This window comes from Xenia sp. Carnegie-2017, unplaced genomic scaffold (genome assembly GCF_021976095.1).
Source record: "Xenia sp. Carnegie-2017 unplaced genomic scaffold, XeniaSp_v1 HiC_scaffold_24, whole genome shotgun sequence".
In the NCBI taxonomy this organism is placed as follows: domain Eukaryota; kingdom Metazoa; phylum Cnidaria; class Anthozoa; order Malacalcyonacea; family Xeniidae; genus Xenia; species Xenia sp. Carnegie-2017.
Genome location: NW_025813487.1, coordinates 15,574,980 through 15,601,500, shown reverse-complemented (window position 1 = coordinate 15,601,500; position 26,521 = coordinate 15,574,980). Strand labels below are relative to the sequence as shown.

Below are 26,521 nucleotides of genomic sequence, written 5' to 3'. Positions count from 1 at the left end.
TGGCACCTTTATTCTACGACTGGTTAGCTAATTCAAGTTCATAAATGTTATTCTTTTGACTTCACCTTGAGACTGACCTGTAACTTTAGTTAAGCACTTGACGCATTTACATTACTTATTTACATAAATAATCACCGAAACAACGTCTCTAAAAAACCAAATCTACTTCCTCCGTCATGGTTCTCTTCTACATGTAATTGAGTGGCCGTATATCTCTTTCACTTCGCACACTGTGACTTAGTTATGTGAACTAAATATGGATAATCACGTGGTTTCGCTTTCGTAATATAACCTAAGGGTCGAAGAAAGTAATTGCTTCTTTTGTTAACAAGATGCAAGTTGATTTTTATCAATTTGTGGTTACTTTTCATCTTCAGCTATCATATTCAGAGTATCAACGCAGTCTTTGCACGACAAGTTTTGAGCATTCGTTACTAATATATTGCAGAAAAGATGCAGTGCAAACTTACGTCAACTGACTTCCCTTAATGTCAAGCATACACGAGCATTTATTCTATATACGATAAAGAGTTTCCAAATAACTCAGTGGAATATTCAGAAGCAACTGACCAAATGACTCACAATTGAACTATCCGTAGAGCTTGTTTTCAATACAATATCCGTATTCATTTACTTCAACGTTCCCATTGCTCAGGTTTGGGAAAAATGTTGGCAGAGATGGTTTGGCTAATTTATTTATCCTTGTTATAATTGTGTGTAACTTTTAGTCATAGTGGAGTTTTTCTTTGGAACAGCTTGCCAGAATTTTTAAGGGATTGTTCCAGGCAGCAAAAGGCAAGCTCAATTAAAAGAACGATTTAAAGACAAACGTCATTTGAATAAAATATCACATTCAATTTAACATGAGTTCATGAAATTCAAAATTGGAGCATATTGGTAAAATGCAAGTGTGATGGATGTTGACATGCTGCCTAAATTTGGCCAAATTCTTCTGGGTAGAAAAACGCAAGCGAGTTTCGACTGACAAAGCAGTGGGTGTTACCACGAAGTGCTTCAGTCAAAAAGTGTCTGGCGTTTCTTTTCATGATGCTTGTCCAGAGAAAATATTCAGTGTGAATAACGAATGTGTTTATTTAGACCATCCAAACAAACGTGCATGCAACTGGTTCTAAAGTTCTAAGCAACACTGAACACGAATAAAACAACGAAGCAAAGTACAAGATGTATATGGGGATTCTCTAGTAATGTTTTGGACCATCTTTAACATTGAATTGAAAACAAATCAGTATATATAACAAGTAATTCTCCAGATATAAGATATATATAAACAATGGAGAAAAACTTTGTCGTGAACTCCTTTAAACCAAGTAGTATCATCAAAGTGAGTGGGACCCACATATAAATTTCAAATGATTCCACGTCATCTCCCAAAACGCGGACGCGCTTTACAGATGATGGTAGCGTGTTGTTGTTGTTGCCGCGTTTCTGCCATTCCCAACAAATGTAGGTTGTATTCATGTTGACGTAAAGAAATACCATGGCTTTGTTGTTGTTGTGATTCTGCCATTCTTGACAAACTTCGGTTGAATTCATGTTAACCTAGCGAAATACAATGGCAACAGATGCCTGTACGATGCTCGCCAAAGTGATATTTAATGTTGTCAATATACTATTCCGAAACGAATCACAGAATTTTCTGCGAGTCATTTGCATGTTATCGACGACGGTTGCATTTTGAGATCTTAAACTGGACAATAGAACACTTGTTTCACTATAGTTGTCTTCAACACCGAGGTACTCATATTCTTTGTTTATGTACCAATTTTGAGCATTATCAGACTCAAAGTCAACATCAGTGATTTCTAGATTTTCGGTTTCCTCATCAGAAGACACTTGAGGTGTTTTGAAGAGTGAAAACACAGATAAAATAAATGTAACTATCTCCTCTAGCATTGAAACGACGATCGAATAAAGTTTTTTCTTATATTCCACGTATAAAAAAGGACGATTAATAAACAGCACCTAGATAGATAAACCAGGTAAAGTCCAGTGCTTTAGAAGGGGCGCTTGGGGAGGAGCCCCTTCTACCTTTAAAATGGGTAATTTTTCATAATTTCATGGCTTCAGCTTCGTCAAGAGAGCCCCATCCTGAAAAATTTAGTTATACAGCACTGAGGTAGACATACGGAATTTAATGTTTTGAAAAGCTTTCCCGTAGTTCTTAGCACGAAAACAACAAAAGTCCGTCAGCACATGCTAATCTCATGATAATAAAATCATGAACTCTTTAACATTTCACGACAACATTTTAACGCTATTTCATAGGTCTTCATTACACACGTGACTCAACTTAATGTTTACACAAACCTTGGACAGCACGTGCTTACCTTAAGACATATCACGACAAAGATTCCAAACTTTACAGTTTACTGAACACTTTTATAGAACTATGTCCACATGAAGTACCAACCATGTTTATCCAACAAGGAATATTACTCTAAAAAGGAAAGAGAACAAAAATAAACAAAAATCTGACAACCGAAATTTGCAGTTTAATATACGTCACGGGAATATGATGTTGTGGCGGCGAGAGCTGGAAAAAAAGGGGGGGTTAACATATTAAAGCTCATTCAAAGTCATTTACACGTAACACTTATTTGATTGATGTTGCTAGAAATTTATAAAGCTTTTTTCGAAAGCCATTAAACGCAGGAATAAGTTCGTACTGGTTAGCGTAAGAAATAAAAGCACAAAATACATTTTCCATTAGAAGAAGCGCTGAAATATGACAATTAGAGTAAGTGACGTGGCGATCACAAGCACGAACATTGTAAAGGATCACAAAGCCGGAACAAAATAAACAGACACAAAATAAAATACTTGGAGGGATTCTGTAGTAGCTATGTGCATCGTAAACATTAAACTGAAATGAAATCAAGTGGTAAATAACGACCAACTCTCCGAATATGACACAAACATAAAGCGCAGATGTGAACTTTTCTTTAAATTCTTTCCATCCAAATAACATCATCATTGACAATGGAAACCATAAATATAACACAAAAGACTGCACGCAATCACCAAAGACGTGAATACGTTTCACAGATAATGATAATGTCTTGTTTTTGTGATTTCGCCTTGCCAAACAGCTGTAGGTGGTATTCGTGTCAACATACACCAATGTCAAAGCAAAAAGAGTTGGCAACATGGTAGCAAACGTGAGATTGATACTTGTTGATAAACTTTTCCACAAAGATGATTTAAAGTTTCTCGAATGTTGCATGTTACTGCAGTATGTTTCAAGTTGACTTCCATCAGCCATGAAGATTTCACTTTCGTCGTTCAAATCTGACAGGTCATATTCTTTGTTTATATATCTACTTCTGGAATCATTTTCCATTAGTCTAAAATGTATATTTCCATCAGTACTCGCGTCCTCTTGCTCATGTTGGGCAGGTAAAGACACTCTCGGCGTTTCGGTTACGAAAAGTGAAAAAATCGATAAACTAAACCCAATTATTTCCTTCAGCATAGCGATAACGATCGAACGTGAATAAGAAGAATTATGAAATGAGAAAACTTTACTATTTAAAGCGAGTCGAATTAATGCAGGAATGCAGCAACGCTTTACTTTGTGCTCTAATGTCCCTATAGTACTGTACTCTTGTGCAAATGTTCTCACGGAAATCGTCTTTGAAATGTTAATCATGCAAGGAATCCATTTTGATGTAAATTTTTTTGAAAGACTTTCTTTGTTGATTTAGCGTCTTTCGAAGCCTTATCAATTTAATTTTGTACGAGCAATTTAGAACGGGAAGTATTGAATAAATAGGTATACTTATTCAACCTGCAAAGTTTGTTGTCATTCGCAATCTGTTGCGAAATGAGATGTTTGTTCGTGATATGTGTTTGTGTGATGTCAATAATAATATAGGGGATGTAAAAATTGTCAGTATAAAATAGTGTATGAGAAAATAAATAATAAAAACAAGGTAAGCATCTTTCTCTTGCTGTAAGCAAAAGCATTACTAAAGACGTAACAGGATGGTAAAACGGGAACTATTTACGTTAAACTATACGCACATGCATGCATTTGGCATGGGAAGTTCGAAACACTCAGTTGCCGAGGAAGACCTTGTTTCCAATCGTGGGAAAGAGGAAACTTTGTAATTTTATTACGCATTTCGGATTTTGTTGAACGTATTAACGCATTGTGGCGCTTTGAGAGACCCTTCAAGTGATGTATTTGATATTAATATTCGTGGTAACGAACCAACGTTTGTCGTCAAAAGTCGCGACAGTGTAAATATCCTATATCGTTGTCAATATATATTCGAATTAAATACAGTTCCATTGAATCGTGATCCAGCATCCCGCACAACAGAATGTTTAGGCTGTGCGACCCAATGAATGTACAATATTCAGGGACTCGCGCAGCAGCGCAGGGCACTTAGATAAATGTGTGTTTCTATTAGGGGGTGGGGGAGGGGGTGGAACACACAGTTTTCTGCATCTTCCAGAATTGATAAATATCAGATCACGATTTTTTCGACAAGAAACGTGGACTTGAAGGCTTCAATCTTTAATGATTGGTCATCTGACAACAACTTAAAAAGTTAAAAATACAGACACAATAAACAGGTATGTTCAACTTTGACTAAAAGAACGAACAGTTCCTGATAACAAACTTTACAGAACTCTCCTCAGACTGTTTAATATGTGATCGAAACACGGACTCCAGGTCTCTACTAAATTCAGCAATAATGATGAACACAACAAATATATTAGCCAATAAATGTCGTTTCCAGTACTTCTTCCACACGCGGCTAATTGGAATGTTGTAATAATACATTTGCACGAAATTCGACAAACAGTTGAAAATGAAATCTATTAAAACACCAATTCCAATTCTTTTCAGAAACTCATACAACAATGGTTCAAAGGCGACGTCAAAACTTTGAATCTGATATGAAATGAAGTAGCCTTGACTCAAAACAAGGGTGTTGTATTCGAAAAGCATATCTTGAATTTCTAAGTCAGCTCTTAACCGTCTCGCATGTGCAGTATTCCATGGTAAAACCTGGAGTCTTTGAAAACAACGTATATTGTTTAAAGCTGAAATTATTCGTTTCCATATTTTATAACGAAGTTGTTGGGTTGCCTTTTTTAAGAAATTAAGAACCGCTGAAAACAATGACAGACCAATGAAAAGCCAAATACTTTTAAAGTTTGTCTGCATCGTTCTATAAAGGAATATAACACCACCTCGGATCATGTACACCAGGACAAAGCTACGACCAGGATGAACGACTTCTGAACTTCTTCTCAACGCCATATGCCCACACAACACTGTAGGAATGAGCGCTAAGAATGGTGACGAGGTGGCAATCAAGAATTTATACAAGTTTAGACGAACTTTATTGAATCCAGGGATGATTATAAAAATGTTAAGATAAGAAAGTATTGTACTAAAGATAAATTCAATCAGAACAAGCGCTATAACGTGACCTTTAGAATACGAAATGGAAGGTGCTCTAACTCGGATGTTGTAAATGACTACCAGTGCGCAGCATAATATCGAGAGACAAAATATTGCACTTGCAGCGTATTTGTAGAAGGTATATTTATCATAAACATTGAACTGAAATGAAATTAAATGATAAATAGAGACCAACTCTCCGAATATGACACCAACATATATCGTGGATAAAAACTTTGCTTTAAATTCTTTCCATCCAAATAGTATTATCAATGTCAATGGCAACCATAAATATACTATTATCGACTCCACGCAACGACCAAAAACGTGAGCACGTTTTACAGATAACGGTAATGTGTTGTTGTTGTGATTCTGCCATTCCAAACAATTGTAGGCGGTATTCATTGACACGTATACAAGCGTTATGAAAAATGCAATAGGAATGATGGAGGCTGCAATGATGTTTAAGCTCGTCCACAAACATTTCCATAAAGTCTTCCAAACTTTTCCTTTATTTTCACAGTCCTCAAAACTTATTACATGTTGATTTGAGAGACAAGCGAAATTTTTCGTAAATATTTCATCACGAATATCGTCGTCGTATTCTTTGTTGATGAAAGTGTTTGGTGTATCCTTTTCAATTCTTTCAAATTCGAAATTCACGTTTTCGAGTGCAGATTCACGGTTAGAACTAACTCTCGGTGTATCTGTAGTAAAAAGCGAGCAAAGCGACAAGGAAAACGCGATTATCTCCTCAAGCATTTTAAATTTGTTCAAGTGATGACTAAATTGAAATTGAGATGAATTAACACATTGTTTTTTGATGCAGTTCGCCAGTTCAGGTATGTTGTATGGCAACACTGGAGAGAAAGACATGGCCTCCTTGTTCCCTGAGGGTTATTTGAAGGGTGAACTAAGCACTTCGTACATGGTTGTAGCAATATCTAATACATTTTTCTCAATAATTGTTATGTTTTACGCACAATTAATGGGACTCGTTGATTTGTGACAGATAAGGCAGAAATCATGGGAACAAGTGCAAATAAACATATAATGTTCAGTTTATATTCCATTCAACGCTGCAATAAGTTAATTAAAATTATAAATTTCCTACTTAAACGTGGTTCGCCTATCTGAATTGGATTTTGTTCGTAGGCATTGACTGTATAGACATCCTCTTTACTACAATTTTAAAAAAGTTCAAAAGACGATGCGCCCATTCAGTTTAAAGTAAGAGTGACCTCATTCTTCCCATGGTAAAGTTACTAATTACTATGTAAGTCTCATTACAGTTGCGCTGTTTTATCTGGGATTCATAATTTAGAATAATATTTTTCGCGGAAATTTTTTATTTTGCGTTGTGTTAATATTTTGTACATGTAGCCAAAACCTATTACCAATTAACAAAAGTACGTCAGAAGTCCTTCTAGAAACTCCTGCTAAAGATTATTGACTTTGTCAATCCCAAAAAGTTGAAGACGTGAATAGACGGATTTTGAATTCAAAGAACTCGCAAATGAATTATTTATATCGTAGTTATTTTAACAAAGAATACGACGATGACATGGATATAAATGACAACAATGATAAAATTTTAATTTCGGAGATTACGAATGAAGGACTTCAGAACACAGCAAACTTGCAAAATGCTAGAAACATTTGCATATTTCTTCTAAAAAGTACGTGCATGACGATTCACAACCTCCTAGAGGTTATTCTTTTAACTGTTATGGACATGGCCCTGATCTTAAACATCAACATTATTTACAGATGTCTACAATGGCGAAATTATTTCAACAGTCTACTGTTGTTTGTTGCCAAGTTGTCGTCTTTTGAAGTTTATGTGCGTACAATATTTCGAAAACATGTGATATTTATTGACGTATTAAAAGCTCATATGCAGGGGCGGATCTAGAGTATGTCAAATCCGTCGCGCGACTGATGTTTGAAATTCAAAAATTACGTATTCATATTAATTAAAAACATTAATTATTCTTACTTTAGTATCGCATTTACTTCGTGATAAAAATCCAGCTTTATTTATTATTGAAAACTAATGACTAATGCAATGAATATCTCGTTGGTAACCAGATCAGTTGAATTTTAATTGACCTGGAATAACCCACTGGAAAGCGGAGTGGCTTGACTGGCTCGACTGATAAAGGAGTCCATGAACGCCAAAAACGCTTATTTCATTGGTCAATAGCCAGATCAGTGGATGATCTGGAATAATCTCGACCGATAAGCGGGGTGGCCGGACCTATAAGGGAGTCCACTTGCTATCGTGTAATTGGTTCGTTTAAATTTTTGTCTTACTGTGATTGGTTTGACCGATTTCGACTGATAGCCAACTGAACTAACATAGTCAAGCTCACTGTCTGAATTGAATGTTTGATCGTTTCATAGTAATTTTCTAAAGCATGATAGAAACTAAACTACAATCAGATGGAATTTATGGAAATCTTTTACAAATTCATATATTGACATGAATGCTGCTTTCCAAACTGGGAATTTTTTCAAGAGGGCGAAAAATTTATGGATGAATTGTAAATGCTTGGAAAAGACGATCTCACGAGCGACATTTCAGTCATTGATGTTCAAAAGCAAGCCAACATTGTTTTGAGTTTTATCAGCAGAAATTTACATCGAAAATCGTAAGTAAAGGACAAGTGAAGTGTATGCATGAATGTAATATATCAAAGTCAATTTATGCGAGTGTGTGATGCGATTTATGTTAATATGGCGTATGGTAAGCAGATTGGTGCTTCTAAAATTGTTGTTGACGAAGAACTTTTAGCTATGATTTCTTTAGTGCTTGGGGAATCGTGACCGTTATATGGCAGCGAAATCCTACATTCCTGCAAATATATTTCAATGGACAAAAATCTGTAGCCATAAGGCGCCATACTTATATTTACTTTATCATAAACAAATGTTTGGGGCTTTTCAGTTTATAATCATTGATCATTCAATCATTAGACAGTTATACTACATATTGTTTAAGATTTGAGAAAACTAACATTGATTACATGAGAAGCTGTTTACTATAACCTGTGATTTTGAGTCTTCTGATCCATGAAGCTTTTTATTTTGACAATTTGACTGAAATGGTATTAAACCTAAGTATTTCACATACATGAAATGTTGTCCCATGTCACATATTGTCCCCTTTTCTAACTGAACACCTCATGTAGAGATGTAAAGGTGTGTTAATCTACGGTCATACCAGATTGTTTGCCATAAATTCCAAAAGGCTATTGATGTATGAAAAGCATTTTCTATAAAGTAAAAATGTCTTCCTTTGTATGCAGATAATCCTTGCAATTTGGCAAAACAGCAAAGTATTTTTCATGATCAATAGGTAATTTTTCTGATGATCATTATAATTTCTAAACTAAATTATTTCAGATTTACATTTAAACGAGCTTTGATCATATGAAAAGATATTTATCATAACCAGTAAGCATGACACATGAACCAATTTTAACATTCATGTAATTATATAATTAAAGACATGTTGGTTACATTCTGTTTGTATTTGCAAATACAATGCTACTAGTGATTGCTATATAGCACACCTTGCAGAAGATAATAGTCAAGTGAAATGCCTAATAAACATTTATGGCATTAAGCTGTCCTTAACTGCAAATTTTAACTCTGATAATTTTTGCTTAATCTTTGGCAGAAAAAAATTTTGAGTTTTTTCTTAAAAGGTGAATTTGCTGGCACTGATGTGGAGATGGGTAAAGGGTTACAATAGACTTGCATGGTTTGAAGTCTGAGTTTCTCTATATCTATGAACTGTCACTTGTAGTACCAAATTTCTAACTTAACTCATTACATAGAGGTTTGAATGGGGGTCTCTAGGGGGGTCTATGCCTGACAACTTGGTAGAAATTTATAGACTATATCTGTTTTTGAATAGCATTTTTGTAAAATAAATTTTACGTTCCTAGACATGATAATGAGCCATATATTTGGCATGATAATGAGCCCAGATATTTGGCAAAACATTCAAGTATTGTTCACTTCATTTTTTTCTTGAAAAAAACGTAAGCAAAATGTGTTGTTTTTACGCAAAAACGATGACCACAAAATGCATTTTGTAATGCTCTAAAACGCTGAAAATGGCATTTTTAAGGCTCTGAAATTCAAAATTTCGCAGGGGAGAATGCCTCAGACCCCCCCAGGTGCGGAGCGCCTCCGACGTTTTATGACTGATGTTTGAAAAATCCTAGATCCGCCCCTGCTCATATGTGCCATGATCATCTATTAAAACAACGAACAATTTCTAATAACGTACTTTAGAGACGTCTTTCCAATCTCTTAAAAATGCGATCGAGAAACGACTTCGAAATCTCTGCTAAAATTGGCGATAATCATAAAAACAGTAACTGTATTGGTCAATAACTGTCGTATCCAGTACTTCTTGCACGCGGCCAACGGGAATGTTGTAATAATACATTTGCATAAAGTTATACATACAGTTAAAGATGAAATCTATTAAAACACCAATCACAATTCGTTTCAGGGGCTCATAAAACAATGGTTCAATGGCGAAGTTAAAAGTTTGTGAAGCTGATATGAAATGAAGAAAGTTTGACTCAAAATAAAGGTGTTATATTCAAAAAGTATATCTTGAATTTCTAGGTCGCCTTAACCGTCTTACATAAGCAGTGTTCCACTGTAAAACTTGTAGTCTTTGAAAACATTGTAAACTGTTTAAAGCTGATGAAATTATACGTTTCGACATATTGGAACAAAGTTGCTGGGTTGCCCTTCGGATGAAAACAATGGACGAAAAAAATGAAAGCCCAATGAAAAGCCAATAACTTTTAAAGTCTGACTGCATTGTTCCGTATAAGATAACGCCACGTCGAATAATGTACACCAGAACAAAACTAAGACCAGGATGAACGACCTCGGAGCTTTTTCTCACAGCAATATGACTACATATTGTAATAGGAAACGCCGTCCACAGTGGGCATGACGTGGCAATCAAGAACTTATACATGGTTTGACAAACTTTAATGAGCCCAGGAATGATTGTAAACTTGCATACTTATGAAATTACAGTACCAAAGAATTTACGATAATATGATGTTGTGGTGGGGAGAGTGGTGGGAAAAAGGGCGTCTGCTTTAGTTACGTAATTTTGATTTTCGACCATATTTACCATATTGAAGCTCATTCAAAGTCATTTTCATAACACTAGGACAAAACTACAAGAAACAATGCTGAATTTGTATTTGATTAATGTCTACAGCTCCAAGAGTGGTAATAATTGTAGAGTTTCGATTAAGAAATAAAAGATGTTTATTGTGTTTACACAGGCTTATGCAAACCGAGGAGACCTTTGAGAGAACTCACGAAAAACATCTCTTATTTCTTTTACAAAATAAAATAATGCTAAAAAGACAAACATTTTAATTTTAACTCCGCCTCGTAACCCTAATAACACAAATTTAGTCGTACATGAAAATTTATTGCTACAAAAAACAACAACAACACAAAACAAACAGTATCTTTTGGTCTGATTATGTTTATGTGAAAACAAAATGTACGTTTTGATCAAATACATTTTGTTTATTTTTAAAACGGCTTTGTTTAAAATATCATTCTTGGTATTGATTAGAAACTGAAACGAGCAAATAAGACTATCCTATTAAGGGGCTGATTACATGAGCCCGATAGCCTGGATTCAGCCAAGCGTTAAATGATTTTGGCAAATGGAAACGATTCTATACTTATCATCAGATAAATCCTCTCAAGCAATTTCACAATATTCTGATTTAACACTTCTCAAAACATTAAAAATTGAAGCAATCAATTTGCCCTAATTTGAGAGTTATAACCGGAGTGATTTGTGGGGCTTAGCAAGCAGTTGTAATTTTTAACCTAGAAGTTTTGCCTTCTTTCAATCCCCTTCAAATTTTCGGGCTAGCTCGCTATCTGGGCCAGCTCGCCTCCATGTAATCAGGCCCTAAGATGAGTGAAATTAAGTCGATTATATTTGCATGGATGAATGCCGTACATGGAAGCAACACGACTATAGACAATAGTAACAATAAGAAGAAACTTTTCACAACTTTCGATATACAAATAAAATGTAAATATCTTCTTATTTGCTTGATAGCATTTAACGAAAAATATTGTTCTGAATTGTTAAAAAAGTGAACAGTTTCTAATTGGATATTCCACAGAATCTTCTCTCATCTCGTTAAAATGTGCTTTGAATACGGAAGTAAAATCTAAACTATAGTATGCAATAATATTCAAAGTAACAACAATATTAGCAAACAAATGTCGTTTCCAGTATTTCTTCCACACGCGGCCAATGGGAATGTTGTAATAATGCATTTGCACAAAGTTAGACAGACAGTTAAAGATGAAGTCTATCCCAAGGCCAATCGCAATTCTTTTAACAAACTCCAATAACAAAGGTCTTACATTGATTTCGAAACTTTCAAGCTGGTAAAAGATCAGATAGGCTTGGCTTAAAACAATAGTATTGTATTCAAAAAGTATATCTTGAATTTCAAGATCAGCTCTTAACCGTCTTTCAGGTGCAGTGTTCCATGGTAAAACTTGTAGTCGTTGAAAACCGCCTAAGCCTTGCAATTTTAGAATTATTCGTTTCCAAACGTTGTAGCGAATTTGCTGAGTGGCTTTTTTCAAAAAATTCAAAACCGCTGAAAACAATGAAAGACCAATAAAAAGTGAAATAGTTTTGAAGTTGGACTGCATTGTTCTGAAGATAAATATGACCGCTCCACGTATAAAATATACCAAAATGAAACTACGACCTGGATGAATGATTTCGTCACTTCTTCTCAAAGCCATATGCTTACACAAAATCGCAGGAATAATGGTGAGTGCTGGACAGGTTAACGCCACGAGAAATTTATACAGCTTTTTTCGAAAGCCATTAAATGCAGGAATAAGTTTGTACCGGTTAGCGTAAGAAATAAAAGCACAAAATACATATTCCATCAGAAGAAGCGCTGTAATATGACAATTAGAGTATGTGACGTGGCGATCACAAGCACGAATATTGTAAAGAATCACAAAGCCGGAACAAAATAAACAGACACAAAATAAAATACTTGCAGGGATTCTGTAGTAACTATGTATATCGTAAAAGTTGAACTGAAATGAAATCAAGTGATAAATAACGACCAACTCTCCGAATATGACACAAACATAAAGCGCAGATGTGAACTTTTCTTTAAACTCTTTCCATCCAAATAACATCATCATTGACAATGGAAACCATAAATATAACACAAATGACTCCACGCAATCACCAAAGACGTGAACGCGTTTCACAGATAATGGTAATGTCTTGTTTTTGTGATTCCGCCATTCCAGACAACTGTAGGTGGTATTCGTGTTAATATACACCAATGTCAAAGCAAAAAGAGTTGGCAAGATGGTAGCAAACGTGAGATTGATATTTGTCGACAAACTTTTCCACAAAGATGATGTAAAGTTTCTGGAATGTTGCATGTTACTGCAGTATGTTTCAAGTTGACTTCCATCATCCATGAAGATTTCACTTTCGTCGTTCAAATCTGACTGGTCATATTCTTTGTTTATATATCTACTTCTGGAATCATTTTCCATTAGTCTAAAATGTATATTTCCATCAGTACTCGCGTTCTCTTGCTCATGTTGGGCAGGTAAAGACACTCTCGGCGTTTCGGTTACGAAAAGTGAAAAAATCGATAAACTAAACCCAATTATTTCCTCTAGCATAGCGATAACGATCGAACGTGAATAAGAAGAATTATGAAATCAGAAAACTTTACTATCTAAAGCGAGTCGAATTGATGCAGGAATGCAGCAACGCTTTACTTTGTGCTTTAATGTCCCTCTAGTACTGTACTCTTGTGCTAATGTTCTCACGCGAATCGTCTTTGAAATGTTAATTACGGATCCATTTTGATGTAAATTTTTCTGAAAGACTTTCTTTGTTGATTTAGCGTCTTTCGACACTCCCTTATCAATTTAATTTCGTACGAGCAATTTAGAACGGGAAGTATTAAATAAATAGGTATACTTATTTAACCTTCAAAGTTGAATAAGCTGAATAAGTATTCCTATTTGTATTATTCAACCTTCAAAGTTGAATAATACAAATAAACAGCATAGCAGCGAGGCACAGAATAAAACATCTGACAACAAACTGTAGTCCCTATTCGCATCGTAAATATCAAGCTGAAGTAAAATGAAATAATAAACAGACATCAACTCGACGAATATTACACATACAAAGACGGTGGATGAAAATTTTGCTTTAAAATCTTTCCAACCGAATAGTATGTGAATGGAAACCATAAATATGTCATAATTGTCTGTACACAATCACCAAAGACGTGACTACGTACCACAGATAATGGTAATGTCTTGCTGTTGTGATTCTTCCATTTCATACAACTGTAGGTGGTATTCCTTACCTCATAAGCAATCGTTGTAAAAAATACAATAGGAATGATTGAGGCCACAATGATATTTAAGCTCGTCCACAAACATTTACACAATGTCTTCAAAATTATTCCATTATTTTTACAGTCCTCAAAAATTTTGGCTAAATACTTCACTACGATGATCGTCGTCCGTATTCTTTGCTGATAAAAGTGTTTGGTGTATTATTCTCAATTTCTCTGAATTCGAAGTTTGTACTTTCGATTAAATTTTCTGTCTTTGAATTCACTCTCGGTGTATCTTCAGCAAAAAGTGAACAAATCAACAAGGCAACCGGAATGATTATCTCCTTAAGCATTTTAAATCTGTTCAAGCGACGATGAATTAAAAGAAATTGTGATAAATGAATTTATTTTCCGCACGGCTTCTCGCCATTTTTCTATGACAACAATCAATTTGGATGTATAAACGATGAAGTGAACACTGCCTGCATGGTTGATAAATGATAAATTAATCTATTATAAAATAACCTTTTGAAAACACGGGTGCTGATTGGTCAATGCTCAAAAAACCGTGTTGATATAACTCTATAATGCACGAGACTTCAGTCTCGCAAGTATCTCGCAGGTAACGTGGTTCTTATAACCAGAAAAACCGAATGGTAAAACCTATCATGGCGATTTGTTCTTGCAGGTTACGTGGTTCTTATAACCAGAAAAACCTAGTGGTAAAACCTATCATGGCGATTTGTGCTACACTAATGTATGTATATCGTTGTTAAAATAAGATGACGGAATTTTTAAAATCTTGCAAAAACTACTTTAAATTTGAAGAAAAGATGGCGGCGAGGTTACCTTTCAAGATCCATTCACTTAATTGCAGTATAATCCTTAACTAAGACAACGAACAACTTCTTCTAAAGAACTTTGCAGAGCTCGCTCCAGACACTTCAAAATGCGATCGAAACACAGATTCGAAACTTCGGTTGAAATTAGCAATAATCACCAACGAGGCCATTACATTGGCTTACAAATGTCGTTTCCAGTATTTTTTCCACACGCGGCCAATGGGAATGTTGTAATAATATATTTGCACGAAGTTGTACAAATTGTTAAAGATGAACTCTATTAAAACGCCAATCACAGTTCTTTTCAGAAACTCATACAACAATGGTTCAGTGGCGATGTTAAAGCTTTGTAGCTGATAAGAGATGAAGTAGGTTTGACTTAAAACAAGAGTATTGTATTCAAAAAGCATGTCTTGAATTTCAAGGTCAGCTCTTAACCGTCTTACATGAGCTGTGTTACATGGTAAGACTTGTAGTCCTTGAATACAACGTAAATTGTTTAAAGCTGAAATTATTCGTTTCCACAATTTGAAACGAATTTTTTGTGGCCCTTTTTAAAAAAATTAAATCTGATAACAAATTTGAAAGGCCAATAAAAAGCCAAAGTTTCTGAAGTTTGTCTGCATTGTTCGGTAAACAAATATAACGCCACCTCGGATAATGTACACCAGGATAAAACTGCGACCGGGATGAACGACCTCTGAACTTCTTCCACCGCCATATGCCTGAGCAATGACCTAGAACCCAATCTACTAGTTATCTGACTCCACCAATATTGTATAAATACGAGTGAGGCAAGCCGCCATCTTGAAAGTTGGCAAAAACTGATGATATTTACGACTAATATCTGTTTTTCCTGAGTTGATACAGAGTTGCAAAGTTGATAGTCTAGGTTTGATTATTAAAATGTTTGATAGTATGGGTTTTTTAAACTTTGTTTTAACTCACTTTTTATCTTGCGTTTTGCTTTTTGCCACCTTTCAAGATTGCGTCCTTGCCTTACATTGACGCGGTAGTTACACATCTAGAAGACTGGATTCTAAATCATTGGGCCAAAATATCGCTCATTATTGCAGTTACGGTGATCTGCTTTCATAAGGATGTCATAACTCATGTTATCCCTGTTTTAAATGTCACCCACTTATTTGGAGATGGCGTTATCATTTCATGTCTTATAATTTATTCATTACAAATAGAAGTAGATTATTTAGTTTTCATTAAAGTGGGCATGGAGCCTAACGAGAAGGATGGAAAAACATTCTAAAAATTACGTTTGGAACGAGGTGTTGGCGGTTTAGCCTGGAATTTAAGAAAAGACGAAAGACAACTAGAACAACAAACATATCAAAGGCGATATAAAATAAACAAAATATCAACCAACAAGGCGGACAGTCCTCATTACAGTACTGACTATAGACAACGGCTTACATTTGAAAGTTGGTATACCAACTTGGAACAAACCCCCCTGAACAGATCACAGCAATTACCGGCACCTTACAAACGACTTATTCACAATACAAACAAACGATCAACTAAAAACATTAAACTTCAAACTAATTCACAATGACAATACACAATTGACACCCACACATTACAACTAAAAACGTCACACCTAAATCACACATCACAACTAAAAATAAAATATTCACTTCACACTAATCCACAATGACAATACACATTTCCTGTACACACAATACAATGACGTAAGAACCAGATAACAAATACGGCTAACCTGACGTTTACTCCTCATTTGACTCTGAAGATGACTACCGCTAAGAATGTCGAAACGTCAGTCAACAACAACAAAAACAGTCCTTCTCAGGACTTTATTAACCTGGACGATCATCATTTACAAACATATAACGATACTCCCGGGTTCAAACCATCTACATTTAATTTAAGTCCTCATTCATGCTGTCACTAATAAAGAATAAAGAGATGCAATTTGTCCAGCCTGTAATAAACTGCAGAGCATAGAGCAATACAAAAATTAACAATAGCTCCAGAAATGGAAACAGTCGCACCAACAATGAAATGTGCCAGTGTCAAAAAGTGTAGGATGGCAAAGGCAAAAACCATTGGGAAATACAAAGACTAGGAAATATTTCATCATAAGAACGCAACAGTAGCATGAATCTCGTTTACCTCAAATCCAATTCGTACAAGTCGACAAAAAAGAGGTGTATAATATTACCAAAACATGAAGTATTAAATGACGCAATTATGACGTGCTATAATCTAAACTAAAACAACGAACAGTTCCTAATCACGTATTTTACAGAACTCTCTCCAGTTTCTTCAAAACGTGAGCGAAACACGGATTCTAAGCCTCGACCAAAATAAGCGATAACTACAAACACGATAATTAGATTGGCAGACAAATGTCGTTTCCAGTACTTCTTCCACACGCGGCTAATTGGAATGTTGTAATAATACATTTGCACAAAGTTGGTCAGACAGTTAAAGATGAAATCTATTAAAATCCCAATCGCAATTCTTTTCAGGAACTCGTAGAGTAATGGTTCTGTGGAGATGTCAAAACTTTGAAGCTGATATGAAATGAAGTACGCCTGACTCAAAACAAGAGTGTTGTATTCAAAAAGAATATCTTGAATTTCTAGGTCAGCTCTTAATCGTCTGGAATGGGGTGTACCTCTAGGTAAAATTTGTAGTCTTTGACAACATTGTAATTTGTTCAAAGCTGAAACTATTCGTTTCCACATTTTGAAACGAATTTGTTTTGTTGCCTTTTTTAAAAAGTTTAAAACCGATGAAAACAATGAAAGACCAATAAAAATCCAAATATTTTTAAAGTCTGTCTGCATTGTTCTATAAACGAATATAACGCCACCTCGGATCATAGAAACCATGATAAAACTACGCCCTGGATGAACAACTTCGGAACTTCTTCTCAACGCCATATGCCTACACAGTGCTGTAGGAATAAACGCTACCAGAGGTGAGGAGGTTGCAATCAGGAATTTATATAAATTTTGACGAACTCTATTAAACCCAGGGATAATTAGAGACATGTTGAGATATGCCAGTAAAGCACAAAAGATAAATTCCACAAGAACAAGCGCTGCAATGTGACAATTGGAATAAGGGATGAATGGTTTACCAATACGGATGTTGCTAAGAATCACGAACGTGCAGCATAATGACGAAACACAAAATAAGACACTTGTAGGATATCTGTAGAAACTATGTGAATAGTAAACATTGAACTGAAATGAAATCAAGTGATACATGACGGCCAACTCTCCGAATATGACACCAACATAAGCCGTTGATAAAAACTTTGCTTTGAACTCTCTCCATCCAAAGAATATCATCATTGTGAATGGAAACCATAAATATAACACGATCGCCTCCACGCAGACACCAAAGACTTCAGCACGTTTTACAGATAACGGTAATGTCTTGTTGTTGTTATGATTCTGCCATTCCAGACAACTATAGGCGGTATTCATTGCCACGTAAACAAGCACTATGCAAAACGAAACAGGAATGATGGAGGCAACAACGATATTTAAATTTGTCCACAAACATTTCCATAATGTCTTCCAAACTTTTCCACTTTCTCTCAAATTATCATCATAGCATGTTGTATTCTGGCTTGAGAAATTGACGACAAGATCTTCTCTTGATAATTCATCATTATAATTATCGTCGTCAAACTCTTTGTTTATAAAAGTTGCCTGTGCATCATTCTCAGATTCTCTGTGCTCGAAATTTGTATAATCGGATAAAGTTTCGTTGCGAGAACTCACTTTGGGTATGTCCGCGGCAAAAAGTGAACAAATCGACAAGGCAAGTCCGATTACCTCTTCCAGCATTTTTTAAATTATTTTAACCGGTGAACAATGAAAAGCACGAATAATAAATTTCCTGCCTTTGTACTCATTTATCATCGTGTTAATAAAGTCAATTATGTATTAATGCAAATAGAAAGGGTTATCGGCATGGCTCAAATCTGTTATGTTTCAAACTTCATGCTAAGCGGCAAAGCTCTCACAAATCTCCTTCAAACAAAAGGAGATAAGTAGGAATTGAGCCCCTCTTCAGGCTCTTCTACTTCCAAAGTTGACATTTTGGCGCTGGCGTTTTTCCAAATAATTTGACTACCCATACAGTAAAAACCCACATGATATTTATGATTGAATTTCTTTACCTTCGTGGATTCTTTCTTCGGGTAGATTCAGTTCTGTAGCACTTCTTGATATCATGGAAAATGAAACCTAATATATAAAACACAATATATTAAATTAACGAAAAAATTCAGATGGACAGTAAGTAAAAATTTATTCATGCATTTTAAACATGCTACTCTAAAATTATCAACGCCACTATTGAAGAATATCAGAACAATACAAAATGCATAATCTGAGTTAAAAGTTTGACATATAATAAACAAACAATAGTCTGACAGATACTTTCTAGATTCATTCACTTTTATGCATTTAAGGACAACGATTCCAGTCGTGCTCATCGATTTTTAATATCATTGCGTAAAATTAGATTAAATACAAAAGTAATTTAATAAGTCATGACTCAACAATTATTCCATAGCAAGCAATTTACAACACTGTCACACGGAACTAATTCTTTATTCATGTAATAATTTTAGATAACACGAGGTTTTTCTCTCAAAGACGTAAAAAGATGAGTTCTACTTTCAAATAACTTGAAAACAAATAGTTTCTATAACATATTAACAAAGAATACGACACGATATGGATATAAATGACAATAATGGTCAAATTTTAACTACAGCGGCCACCGATGAAGATCTTCAGATTACAACAAAATTTGCAAAATGATGAAACATTTGCAAATCTCTTCTGAAAAGTACATGGAGGAAGATCAAAGCCAGTCCACCATTGTTTGTAAGATATGTACAATATTACCAAAACATGACGTATTAATTGATGAATGCATGTGGTATAATCATTGACTAAAGCAAAGAACAGTTCCTAATCGTATACTTTACAGAACTTTCTCCAGACTTTTTAAAATGCGATCGAAATACAGATTCCAAGCTTCAGCTAAAATAAGCAATAATTGTAAACACAAGGACTATGTTGATCAATAAATGTTGTTTCCAGTACTTTTTCCAAACGCGGCCAATGGCAATGTTGTAGTAATACATTTGCACAAAGTTGGTTAGACAGTTAAAGATGAAATCTATTAAAATCCCAATCGCAATTCTTTTCAGGAACTCATAGAGTAATGGTTCTGTGGAGATGTCAAAACTTTGAATCTGATAAGAAATGAAGAAGGCTTGACTCAAAACAAGAGTGTTATAATGAAAAAGTATATCTTGAATTTATAAGTCAGCTCTTAACCGCCTTGCATGTGCAGTGTTCCGTGGTAAAACTTGGAGTCTTTGAAAACACCGTAAATTGTTTAAAAATGAAATTATTCGTTTCCACAATTTGAAGAGAATTTGTTGGGTTGCTCTTTTCAAGAAATTAAAAACTGACGAAAACAATGACAGACCAATGAAAAGCCAAATATTTTTGAAGTTTGTCTGCATTGTTCTATAAAGGAATATAAAGCCACCTCGGATCATAGAAACCACGATAAACTACGACCTGGATGAACAACTTTGGAACTTCTTCTCACAGCCCTATGCCCACACAGCACTATAGGAATGAGCGCTATTAGTGGCGAGGAGGTTGAAATTAGGAATTTATATCAATTTTGTCGAACTCTAATGAACCCAGGATAATTAAAAACATGTATAAATACGCCAATTAAGTACCAAAGCTAAGTATTAGCGCTGTAATGTGACAGTTGGAATAAGAAACGAAAGATTACCTAGTTCGAATGTTGTGAAGTATCACAAAAGTGCAGCATAATAACGAGACACAGAATAAGACCTGATGTGGGTATTGGTAGAAGTTATAATTAGGACGAAAAAGATTGAATTGAAATGAAATCAAGTGACAAACGACGACCAACTGGCAAAATATGACACCAATATAAAGCGTTGACGAAAACTTTGATTTAAACTCTTTCCATCCAAATAATATCATCAATGTCAATGTAAACCTTATAAAAATCACTATCGTCTGCACGCATTCACCAAAGACATGAGCACGTTTCACAGATAACGGTAATGTCTTGTTGTGATTCTGCCATTCCAGACAGCTGTAGGTGGTGTTCATTGATACGTAAGCAATCGCTATGCAAAATGCAATTGGAATTATAATACTCAAAATTACATTTAAATTCATCCACAAACATTTCCAAAACGAGTTCCAAAGTTCTCTTCTGTTTCGACAATTATCATAGTTTGTTAGATAAGGCCTTGAGATATAGTAGAAATAATGTTCGCTTGATATTTCATAATTACCGTCGTCGTATTCTTTGTTGATATAAGTTACACGAGCATCTCTGAATTCGAAATTCGTATTTTCGGGTGAAGTCTCGATGTTAGATCTCACTCTTGGTACATCTGCAGCAAAAAGTGAACAAATAGATAAGGAAATACCGACTATCTCCTCCAGCATTTTTGCTGTGTTCAACCAGCCACTACATGGAAATTATGAGGAATGAATCGACTGAGCGTAGATCAGCAATACGATGACGTACAGTTTCTTTGCAGATTTAAAAAACGCTAACGATTCAACACCAACACACACATGGTTGTTCCAATATATCAAAGACATTATTAATAATACACAGGGATTATGAAAAGGAAATAAAGCATTACATGAAGATGTAGTGAAATTCAAGATGAGCGTGGGAAAGTGCAAATAAACGTAGGAAGTTCAGTAAATAATTCATCTAACTGACAAATTAATGAATTGTAATTAGAGAATATTAAACTTCCCACTCAATCCTAATTCACCTCTGCCATTAGTTGCTCAATGCACAGTTTAATAAAAAGGGACAAATGCATCGACAACACTTCCTCGGCAACTCGGCAGATGATGATAAATACAATAAATATAGCATCTTTTTTAAAGTATTTCAATTACCAGTTGAGTAATAAGGAACGGATGGGAGGTTTGTTGTTGGAGGCAAAGGCGCAAATATGCTTAGAAAAGTGGGTGGGCTAGATATCTCAGGTTGTAATAATGGTTTTTTTACATGTTTGTAAATGTAGATCGACCAGGTTGGTATAGTCCTGAGAAGGACTTTCTTTGTTGTTGTTGACTGACGTTTCGACAACCTTAACGGTAGTCATCTTCAGAGTCAAATGAAGATGCATGGATGGGTCGATGCATTTGACTCTGAATATGACTACCGCTAAGGTTGTCGAAACGTCAGCCAACAACAACAAAAACAGTCCTTCTCAGGACTATACCAACCTGGATGATCTACATTTACAAACATGTAACGATACTCCCGGGTTAAAACTATTTACTTTAATAGTTTTTTTCATATGAAATCATTGATTTTTGAAAAAGTAGAAGGGACATAACCCTCACATGTTCCGGCCTTTCATAATGTAGCAAACAAGGGTTCAATTATTCAATGCCTATGTAAGGAAATTTCTAGATCACTCAGGTGATTAGAAGCACTGTGAAGATTACCATCCATTGAAAAACCTTGTTGGCTTGTTGATTTGGAAGACTGGACTGATAATTATCGAGGTGTTTATTGACGTGCATGTGTGATAACAGTGAGTGATCTTATAGTGAATAGTCAATATTTGTAATGCAAAACTTTGCACATAATTCAAGCGTGGAGAGTTTCCGGAATATACAAGAACCACAAAAGAAAACACTGCAACATACCTCTCTACGAATAAAATCTTATTATGAGGCTTATTACGTTTGCACAGGATAACGAAAATTGGAGATTTCGTGAAGAAATGATTTTGACAGGAAATAAAGAAAAGACGAATGATGGATACAACAAAACGGATATAGAAAAGCTGCTATTAAATGGATATAAAAAGAATTATCAACCAACAACGCTAAAAGTTCAAACGTAGCAAGCCCAACAAGTCAGCCCAGTCCTCATCCATGCTGTCACTCATATAGATATATAAATACATACAAATATGTATATAACCTTTACATAACACTACAGCAGTGACTAAAACAACAATTAGCAATAGCATCACGAAATGTGAACATTAACACAGACGATGAAATGTTCTTGTATTAAAAATGTGTGACGGCAAAGGCAAAAGCTACTAGCAAATATTTCACCACAACAGCTGCATAAATGAAATGCACGTTGATGTCAGATTCAAGTCATTCAAGTCGACAGAAAAGAGGTGTATAATATTACCAAAACATGACACATTAAATGACGCATGTATATGATGAAGTATAATCTAATTTAAAACAACGAACAGTTCCTAATCACGTACTTTACAGAACTCTCTCCAGTTTCTTTAAAATGTGAGCGAAACACGGATTCAAAACCTCGGCTAAAATAAAAGATAAGTACCAACACGATAACTATGTTGGCAAACAAATGTCGTTTCCAGTACTTTTTCCAAACGCGGCTAATAGGAACGTTGTAATAATACATTTGCACAAAGTTAGAGAGACAAGTTAAAGATTAAATCTATAAAAATCCCAATCGCAATTCTTTTGAGGAACTCTAAGAACAATGGTTTAATGGCGATTTTAAAACTTTGAAGCTGATATGAAATGAAGTAAGCTTGGCTCAAAACAAGGGTGTTTTATTCAAAAAGTATATCTTGAATTTCTAGATCAGCTCTAAACCGTCTTGCATGAGCAGTGTTCCATGGTAAAACTTCTAGTCTTTGAAAACATTGTAACTTGTTCAAAGCTGAAACAATTCGTTTCCACATTTTGAAAAGTATTAGTTGAGTTGCCTTTTCAAAAAATTTATAACCGCTGAAAACAATGACAGGCCAATGAAAAGCCAAATACTTTTGAAGTTTGTCTGCATCGTTCTATAAAGGAATATAACGCCACCTCGGATCATAGAGACCATGATAAAACTACGACCGGGATGAACAACTTCGGAACTTCTTCTCAACGCCATATGCCCGCACAAAACACTAGGAATGAGCGCTATTAGTGGTGAAGAGGTTGCGATCAAAAATTTATATAAATTTTGACGAGCTCTATTAAACCCAGGGATAATTAGACACACGTTGAGATATGCCAAAAAAGCACTAAAGATAAATTCCACAAGAACGAGCGCCGCTACGTGGCAGTTTGAATAAGGGATGAAAGGCTTATCAATACGGATGTTCTCAAGTATCACAAAGGTCGAGCAAAATATCGAAACACAGAATATTGCACTTGGAGGGATTCTGTAGTAACTATGTATATCGTAAAAGTTGAACTGAAATGAAATCAAGTGATAAATAACGACCAACTCTCCGAATATGACACAAACATAAAGCGCAGATGTGAAGTTTTCTTTAAATTCTTTCCATCCAAATAACATCATCATTGTAAATGGAAACCATAAATATAACACAAACGACTCCACGCAATCACCAAAGACGTGAACACGTTTCACAGATAATGATAATGTCTTGTTTTTGTGATTCCGCCATGCCAAACAACTGTAGGTGGTATTCGTGTCAACATACACCAATGTCAAAGCAAAAAGAGTTGGCAAGATGGTAGCAAACGTGAGATTGATACTTGTTGATAAACTTTTCCACAAAGAGAATTTAAAGTTTCTCGAATGTTGCATGTTTCTGCAGTTTGTTTCAAGTTGATTTCCATCAGCCATGAAGACATCACTCTCGTCGTTCAAATCAGAATGGTCATATTCTTTGTTTATATATCTACTTCTGGAATCATTTTCCATTGGCCTACAATGTATATTTCCATCAGTACTCGCGTCCTCTTGCTCATGTTGGGCAGATAAAGACACTCTCGGCGTTTCGGTTACGAAAAGTGAAAAAATCGATAAACTAAACCCAATTATTTCCTGTAGCATAGCAATAACGATCGAACGTGAATAAGAAAAATCATAAAATCAGAAAACTTTATTGTTTAAAATATGAACGTCTTTGAGATGTGAACTCTCACTAAAAGGAAATCCTTTTAAGATGTAAATTTTCTGTTCTGTTGATATACCATCATTTGAGCGCATTGTCAATTCATAACGAAATACAATTAATTCTTACCGCAATAATCAATGACTGACGTGTTTAAAAAGGTAGTGAACAGATTCTTAGAACGTACACCACGAAAGTTTCCTGTAAATGGCGAACTAGAAAAACATTAATAAGTGCCTGAGTGAAGTAACACACAACGAAAGCAAGGTAAATGAATTGCCCAGAACGTGCCTGAGTCAACATTGGGGCCAAAATCTGCGCAATGGGAACGTTGAACCAATGTAGAAAAATAAATAGGGATATTGTATTGAAAACAAACTCTATGGATAGTCCAATGGCGAGTCTTTTAATCGATTCATCCAAAATATTCCACTCAGATACTTGGAAACTTGTCATCGTGTATAAAATCAAGTATACTTGACTGATGATTAAAGTGTTGTTCTCAAAAAGAATATTTTGTATTTCAATATCGGCTTTCGGTCGTCTTGAGTTCTGTTATGATACTCAAGTCTTATCACCCACATACGAATTTCTTTATTGTTATTCGTTTGCATTGCTTCGTAAAACTGATTTGTCTCGTGAAACGTTAGAATGTCTGCAGTAAACGCTGAAAAGACGAAAGAAATGCAATTACCTCAAACAGTTTTCAAAAGTGAAATGTACTTGTGTGATAGTACTTCCTATTAACTTCACAAACTTGTCTTCCGAGAATCCTTTACATGCAAAATAATTATACACGTTCGGAGCACTGTGAGACAGCGAGTGATCAATAATAATGACGTAGAATTGGGCGTATTGTATGATCCTTATTTATTTGATCTAAAGATCACATATTACAACAAAACAGTAAACTTTAACATTAACAAACTTACGTCTATGGCACCTTAATTCTACCACTGGTTAGCTAATTCAAGTTCATAAATGTTATTCTTTTGACTTCACCTTGAGATTGACCTGTAACTTTAGTTAAGCACTTGACGCATTTACATTACTTATTTACATAACTAATCACCGAAACAACGTCTCTATAAAACCAAATCTACTTCCTCCGTCGTGGTTCTCTTCTATATGTAATTGAGTGGCCGTATATCTCTTTCACTTCGCACACTGTGACTTAGTTATGTGAACTAAATATGGATAATCAAGTTTGGTTTCGCTGTAAAATAACCGAAGGGTCGAAGAAAGTAATTGCTTCTTTTGTTAACAAGAGGCAAGTTGGTTTTTATCAATTTGTGGTTACTTTTCATCTTCAGCTATCGTATTCAGAGTATTAACGCAGTATTTGCGCAACAAGTTTTGAGCATTCGTTACTAATATATTGCGGAAAAGATGCAGTGCAAACTTACGTCAACTGACTTCCCATAATGTCAAGCATACTTTATTCGATACACGATAAAGAGTTTCCAAATATCTCAGTGGAATATTGAAACAACTGACCAAATGACTCACAATTGAACTATCCGTAGAGCTTGTTTTCAATACAATATCCGTATTCATTTTCTTCAACGTTCCATTGCGCAGGTTTGGGCACAATGTTGACAGAGATGGTTTGGCTAATTCATTTATCCCTGTTATCATTGTGTGTAACTTTTAGTCATAGTGGAGCTTTTCTTTGGAACAGCTTCCAGAATTTTTAAGGATTCTTTCAGCAAAAGGCAAGCTCAATTTAAAACAGCGATTTAAATACAAACGTCATTTGAATAAAATATCACATTCAATTCAACATGAGTTCATGAAATTCAAATTTGGAGCATATTGGTAAAATGCAAGCCTGAAGGATGTTGACACG

At 35.1% G+C, this 26,521-nt stretch overlaps 3 protein-coding genes and 1 long non-coding RNA gene across 5 annotated transcripts; all 4 read right to left on the bottom strand.

The window, feature by feature from the left end:
• Positions 1-831: 831 nt before the first annotated feature.
• On the bottom strand, positions 832-3,608 carry LOC124450918. Its single transcript, XR_006950264.1, has 2 exons — positions 2,349-3,608; positions 832-1,983 (listed from the first exon to the last, which is right to left on the bottom strand). It is a non-coding gene; the product is annotated as an uncharacterized LOC124450918 (long non-coding RNA).
• Positions 3,609-4,618: 1,010 nt separating this feature from the next.
• LOC124452240 lies at positions 4,619-6,260 on the bottom strand. The gene has a single exon (XM_047002823.1). The coding sequence runs from the start codon at positions 6,200-6,202 to the stop codon at positions 4,619-4,621; it is 1,584 nt and encodes a 527-aa protein (XP_046858779.1). The 5' UTR covers positions 6,203-6,260.
• Positions 6,261-11,502: 5,242 nt separating this feature from the next.
• LOC124451030 lies at positions 11,503-13,273 on the bottom strand. Its single transcript, XM_047001662.1, has one exon. The coding sequence runs from the start codon at positions 13,196-13,198 to the stop codon at positions 11,606-11,608; it is 1,593 nt and encodes a 530-aa protein (XP_046857618.1). The 5' UTR covers positions 13,199-13,273; the 3' UTR covers positions 11,503-11,605.
• Positions 13,274-16,880: 3,607 nt separating this feature from the next.
• On the bottom strand, positions 16,881-18,565 carry LOC124451614. 2 transcript variants are annotated; one of them, XM_047002230.1, is made up of 2 exons: positions 17,076-18,565; positions 16,881-17,033 (listed from the first exon to the last, which is right to left on the bottom strand). In XM_047002230.1, the coding sequence occupies exons 1-2, from the start codon at positions 18,551-18,553 to the stop codon at positions 16,958-16,960; spliced, it is 1,554 nt and encodes a 517-aa protein (XP_046858186.1). In that variant the 5' UTR covers positions 18,554-18,565; the 3' UTR covers positions 16,881-16,957. The 2 variants fall into 2 exon arrangements, with proteins under 2 accessions (XP_046858186.1, XP_046858185.1); XM_047002229.1 differs by having other exon boundaries at positions 16,881-18,565.
• Between the last annotated feature and the right edge of the window lie 7,956 nt (positions 18,566-26,521).

Coding starts and splice junctions, on each gene's coding strand:
- LOC124451614 (XM_047002229.1), bottom strand. CDS start 18,553: ATGCTGGAAGAGGTAATCGGACTTGCCTTGTCGATTTGTTCACTTTTT.
- LOC124451030 (XM_047001662.1), bottom strand. CDS start 13,198: ATGCTAGAGGAAATAATTGGGTTTAGTTTATCGATTTTTTCACTTTTC.
- LOC124452240 (XM_047002823.1), bottom strand. CDS start 6,202: ATGCTTGAGGAGATAATCGCGTTTTCCTTGTCGCTTTGCTCGCTTTTT.